Below are 5,203 nucleotides of genomic sequence, written 5' to 3' on the forward strand. Positions count from 1 at the left end.
AAATGAAATAAAAGAAAGAGCATTGAAATGATTAAATAAATTTAATTATTTTTTAATATAAATTATATTTGGTTTAAGAAGAAATTTTATAGATTATTTTTACATATATATAATATTAATTTATTTTCTTTTCCATCTGGAAAGGTGAAGCTTTTGTAAACGTGATGCCTTCTCTTCTTAAAAAATCTTTCCTCTTAATTGACTGGTTAAGACCACATCAATGGCAAATAATAATAATAAAGTCTACATCGTATTGACTGGTTATCATATTAAAAAAATATAATTTTTTGTTGTAAAATTTAATTTTATATACGTTTTCTGTTTATTTTGATAGAATTGAGTCTACATCTAACATAATTATTAAATTATTATAACAAAAATTATTAATTAAAAAATGAAAAATTGAAAATTGGATTACAATTATTAATTTTCGAAAATGTCAGAAAAACTATCACGAACATAAACTATATATAATTTTAGATGATTAATTTTATTTAGAGATTTAATTACATAAATAATGTCAATTAATTATTATTTATTCTTTTTAAGAAAATATTAAGGTATAAATTGTGGTAGTCATAATACTTTTGTTTCTTCCATCTAAAGGTCCTCCAATGGCAGAAGATGAGATGAAAGGGGTTCCCAAAGTGCTGGTTCTGGGTCCTCCATTGTGCTTCCCATCAATTCAATCTCTCTACTCTCACAAATTCCATTTTCTCAAACCTCACCTCTCAGATCTCTCACTTCAATACTTCCTTCACCACCACCATCCTCCCTCCATTACCGCCATTCTCTGCAGCGCTAACTACCCCATCACCGCCGAAGTCCTCCGCCTCCTCCCGTCGCTCCACCTCCTCGTCACCTGCAGCGCCGGAACAAATCATGTCGACCTCCGTGAGTGTCGCCGCCGCGGAATCCAGGTCGCCAGCGCCGGACCGCTGTTCTCGGAGGATGTGGCGGATACAGCCGTGGCTCTGCTCATTGACGGAATGAGGAAAATCTCGGCGGCGGATCGGTGGTTAAGGACGCAGAATCTCCACAATACGCCCTGGGATTTATTCCCATTTGGGTCCAAGGTTAATTACCTTTTAATTTTATTTTATTTTATTATTAATATAAAGTCCAGTTAAATCCATTAAACACCTGACGATTTTAATTTACATAGAATTCAACATCAACGTACCCACATTATTGTAGTCTTTTGTCGTTGTCCAAGTAACAGGTCATACATATGACCCTACAAACTAGGGATTCATTATTGGTTATTTGGTGCTGAATGTGGGATATAATATATGTCCATTTGTGACCCTATATATAATCAACATCTTAAATCCTAATTATTCAGGTTCATCTTCATCATAAGTGGATTAACCATAAATACAAATGTACACTAACCAGTGTTGGTTTAACACAGTTATCATCAATACAGTTAGATGCTCTGAATCAAATAATATACTTTCACTGTTGTAGAAATGCCAAGAAGAATTTTGAAAAAGAAAAAAAAAATAACTTATGAGAAAATCTAAGATTTGATATTTATAGTTATTAAAACACACGTCAATTATATTTGTAACTTGTAGTTATTAAAGCACACGTAAATTATATTTGTAACTTGTATGAAGCTTGTCAAATAAATAATTATTGTAGACAAGAATAAGAATACATGTGAGATGGTAGAGATCACATATGTAATCCATCCTTATAAAATATGTAATCCATCCTTATTTTATAAGTGGGTTATAAAATTGAGTTGAGTTTAAAATTTATTTTTTGATATATTATTATAATCATTCAGAGTTTACTCTATTAAATGTTTATTGGGCTTATTAGCACCCGCTATATTGGACCACCTATAAATATACAGTGTTACACACAAGTTGACAGGTCTCGGCGTGAAAGAATATTTTGAAGATTTCACATCAACTAAAGATACTAATATTTTATAATATCTAATATTAGTAATATATAAGTGAGTACAAATCTAACTTAAACTGATTTTATAATATTGAATTAAACTTAAAGTCTACTTCTTAATATCATCATCATTCCTGAATATATAGTTTTTGATTTTTTTTTATAACATAGGCTAAAATCACGGTGTGGGGAAAAAATAACTTTTTTTTGTAATTTTTGTCCTCGGTATGATTTCCTGTTCTCTGAATTGAAATGCATTTCGTATCTGATGTGACCTTGTCATTGCTAATTTTAAAGGGATTTTATTCTTGAGCTTAGTTGATAAATTTCTACGGAACTAAGTAAAGTGACAACTAGGAAAATGCATGTATTCGTGCTTGTTCTTCTTAAGTCAAACTGTAGTCATATCCCCCTGTTCATAATCAGATCATTCTTACATTATACACATGTATGTTACTTTCAGTTATCAGGGAAGCAAGTTGGGATTGTTGGATTGGGAAGCATTGGCATGGAAGTGGCGAAGAGGCTGGAGTGTTTTGGTTGCATAATCTCATACAACTCTAAGCATAAAAAAACTAGAGTTTCATATCCTTTCTATTCCAGTGTTGTTGAGCTTGCAACTACTTGCGACGTTCTTGTGCTCTGTTGTGAACTAAATGAGCAAACAAAACACATAATTAACAGGGAAGTGATTTTGGCGTTAGGAAAAGGAGGATTTATTGTGAATATTGGAAGAGGGGTTCTTATTGATGAAAAGGAACTGGTAAAGTGTTTGATGGAAGGTGAAATTGGAGGTGCTGGTTTGGATGTGTTTGAGAACGAGCCTCATGTTCCCAAAGAGCTCTTTCAAATGAATAATGTGGTTTTGTCTCCTCATTCTGCTGCCATTACTACGGAATCTTTCATGAATATGTGTGATCTTGCTGGAGGGAATTTAGAAGCCTTTTTCTCAAATAAGCCCCTAATTACTCCAGTGATGTTGCCTGAATAACTTCTTTTTGGCAACATAATAATATCGTGCAGTACAATTTTATTTCATTCCTTCAATGATTCTTCAGTCATAAATGGCTTAGTTCTATTCCCAAACCCATCCCAGCGAGTTGCCTTTTCAAACTGTTTTGATAAAAGAAAGAAGATGAACAAAACTCTATTTGGATAAGTTTTTCAAGTCCATTTTTATAGCACAGAGTATGTTGTTAATTATTTTTAGTATTTACTTTAGATTCTTCTGCTATTCTAGCTGATATTGTTTCTCTCAAGACAAAAATATAACAATGTAATACAAATATGAGTTTCAATCCCACGTTGAGCATAAAAGAGAAAATTGAACAACATATATAAAAAAATATATATATAATAGTTTGTTATATATGTTGGTTTATGGTTATTGATACCACAAATTATAGAAAAACTTTCCCCAAAACTCTAATATTACTTTATTCGCTATAAAAAAAATAGAATAAAAAAATTATTATATTTTCAATTCTATTTTTTACTAAATTTACTTTTATTAACGATCAAATTATATTATTAATAATAATTTATACAAATACTTTTATAAAAAAAAATTACTTTAATATTTTAAATGAATAATTAATATTAGTTATTATTACTCAGTTTTTATATTAAATTTGGATAAAAAATAATTATTATTAATAATAATTTTTAATCAAAATGAATTTTAATTACAACTTTTAATATTAACTAATATTAACATATTATTAATATTTTAAATTATATTAAGATTTTAAATTTAATAATTTATATACAAATTAAATTTTAGTTAATAATACTGATTAATTTTTTTAAATTTATTAGAAAAATAATATTTGTTAAACTTTGGGGAAAAAGAAACTTTGAGGTAAGATAATGTGATTATGAGACAACACATGATGCTCTTTACATTGAGAAAAAAAAAATCAATACAATAGAAAAAAAGCTATTTGATATTCTCTAAAAAATTATAGAAATAAATAAAAGTTCTAATTATATATATATATATATATATAATACTATCTTATTCATGTAATTATAACAATATTTATTAATTAATAATAAACTATCTTAATATTTTATAATATCACTTTTTTCTCAAAATAATACTTTATTTAAATAATATAAATTAATCTAGTCTAATAATTTATATAAATATTTTTAAATTAGTATTTCATAAAAAATAATTGATTTTTTTTAGAAAAAGGAAAATATATGTTTGAATTCTCACTACTAACAGGAAACCAAATGTTAGAAATCGAGCTTTTGGGTTGATTTATAATCTTGAATATGGTACCTAAATATCTGAATAAGGATGTTTCTTCGTGCACCTTCATATTTTTTTTCTTGCCCCTTACAATTTTTGAAATATCACAGTTTTATTTGAAAGGTAGCTTGAATGACTTCCGTGGCATGGGTGGGTTTGCTACTCTGATTGTTAGCATTGGTGCAGGAAACTTTTAGATCAGGAGGGTTATGGTGGAGGTGGTGGTGCGTTTTCGAAGGCTTCGTTGCTGGTTGAAAGTAAGAAATGGATTGTGTTGAAGTGTTTTGGACTATGAGGCTCGGATACTTCTCTTAAATGGTGTATCTGTGTTGGACATACGTATCGGTGTCGACACTCGTAGGACATTTATCGATGAAGTGTTCAATTTAAAAAATATTTGTTAGATTTTTGAAAATTCTAACTTGGTTCTATAACACAATTTTAAAAGGTATAAATACAATAATTTTCTAAAAACTCAAATTTATTGTATAAATTTTTATTATAATTATAAAAATAAGGAATAAATTATTTTAAACCAGTCATAAAAAATATCTTCCTGCTCCCAAAAAAATTTGAAACATACTTTTGCACATAAATATTTATTTTCAATTTATATAATTCAAAATTATATAATATATAGATTTGTGTCTCCGTGTCCTACATTTTAGAGATTATATGTATCTCTGTGTTCGTATCCGTGTCGTGTCAGTGTCAGTGTCCATATCTGTATCTGTTCTACATAGATTTTGGGTGGTCTGCATTGGCTTAGGGGTTTTAGAAAATCCAAGGATTAATTTTGTTAATTCATAGTAATATAGGGTGCAAAAAGAAAAATGTAGGAGTTAAGGAAGAAACACCTCCAAACTTGTGTTTGCTTGTATTTGATAAATGAGATGGTGCTATATATAGTTTTAAAAGAGATAATAGTGATGTTAGAAAATTCAGGCTTCTATATCCTACAAATTAGGAATTATTTAAGTTGACATTAACCAATAAATAAAAATTTATTAAACTAATTTGATTACTAAT

The 5,203-nt window shown here is 28.6% G+C and overlaps 1 protein-coding gene across 1 annotated transcript; it reads left to right on the top strand.

Annotated features, from left to right (window-relative positions):
* Positions 1-579: 579 nt before the first annotated feature.
* On the top strand, positions 580-3,215 carry LOC137819401 (glyoxylate/hydroxypyruvate reductase HPR3). Its single transcript, XM_068623238.1, has 2 exons — positions 580-1,076; positions 2,378-3,215. The coding sequence occupies exons 1-2, from the start codon at positions 615-617 to the stop codon at positions 2,903-2,905; spliced, it is 990 nt and encodes a 329-aa protein (XP_068479339.1). The 5' UTR covers positions 580-614; the 3' UTR covers positions 2,906-3,215.
* Positions 3,216-5,203: the final 1,988 nt, after the last annotated feature.

Source organism: Phaseolus vulgaris, chromosome 10, assembly GCF_000499845.2.
Source record: "Phaseolus vulgaris cultivar G19833 chromosome 10, P. vulgaris v2.0, whole genome shotgun sequence".
Lineage (NCBI taxonomy): Eukaryota > Viridiplantae > Streptophyta > Magnoliopsida > Fabales > Fabaceae > Phaseolus > Phaseolus vulgaris.

Excerpts from the sequence above, each read along its gene's own strand:
- LOC137819401 (XM_068623238.1), top strand. The coding sequence starts at position 615 with ATGGCAGAAGATGAGATGAAAGGGGTTCCCAAAGTGCTGGTTCTGGGT. Across the intron at positions 1,077-2,377 it reads TATTCCCATTTGGGTCCAAG|TTATCAGGGAAGCAAGTTGG; the intron begins GTTAATTACCTT and ends TGTTACTTTCAG.